The 780-nt window shown below is 56.7% G+C and overlaps 1 protein-coding gene across 1 annotated transcript; it reads left to right on the top strand.

Annotated features, from left to right (window-relative positions):
• Window positions 1-259: 259 nt before the first annotated feature.
• Window positions 260-780, top strand: LOC119246703 (60S ribosomal protein L29-like). The gene is given in 2 exon segments (XM_037513053.2): window positions 260-422; window positions 425-780. Coding segments are annotated over 2 exon segments (477 nt in total). The 5' UTR covers window positions 260-286; the 3' UTR covers window positions 766-780.

Below are 780 nucleotides of genomic sequence, written 5' to 3'. Positions count from 1 at the left end.
CTCTGGCGTTCATTCTGCTGCTTCTCGGCTTCTCTTTCGGCGTCTGCTTTGGCTTCTGCTGCTGCTGCTGCTGGCGTCCCCGTGACGCCGTCCTTAAAAGCCCAGTCTTAGCCCCGGTGAATCCCATCTACCTATGCCCACACCCTATTCCAGGTGCCTGCCATCAGGCATGCATTCAGGACAAGGATCCATCATCTATCCTGATGGCGGGAGGGCAGAAAAGCCTGACATTTTCCTTTCTCTTCTGGCTCAAGGCACCTGGGGAGCCGCGGGCCTCGGTGCAGACATGGCCAAGTCCAAGAACCACACCACACACAACCAATCCCGAAAATGGCACAGAAATGGCATCAAGAACCCCAGATCCCAAAGATACGAATCTCTTAAGGGGGTAGATCCCAAGTTCCTAAGGAACATGCGCTTTGCCAGAAGCATAACAAGAAGGGCCTGAAGAAGATGCAGGCCAACAATGCCAAGGCCATGAGTGCACGTGCTGAGGCTATCAAGGCCCTTGTAAAGACCAAGACGGTCAGGGCTAACATCCCAAAGGGCAGCAGCCGCAAGCTCAGCCGACTTGCCTACATCGCTCACCCCAAGCTTGGGAAACATGCACGTGCCCGCATCGCCAAGGGTCTCAGGCTTTCGCGGCCAAAGGGCAAGGCTCAAACCCAGGCCAAGGATGCGGCTGCAGCCCAGGTCCCCAAAGGAACACAGGCCGCCAAAGGTACCCAGGCCGCCAAAGGTGCCCAGGCCCCCACAAAGCCTTAAGAATAGAGAACGCTG

Source organism: Talpa occidentalis, unplaced genomic scaffold (assembly GCF_014898055.3).
Source record: "Talpa occidentalis isolate TD23 unplaced genomic scaffold, MPIMG_talOcc4v2.1 talOcc4.15, whole genome shotgun sequence".
Taxonomy (NCBI): Eukaryota; Metazoa; Chordata; class Mammalia; order Eulipotyphla; family Talpidae; genus Talpa; species Talpa occidentalis.
The sequence above is the reverse complement of the archived record's forward strand: the minus strand, read 5'-3'. Positions and strand labels throughout refer to the sequence as shown.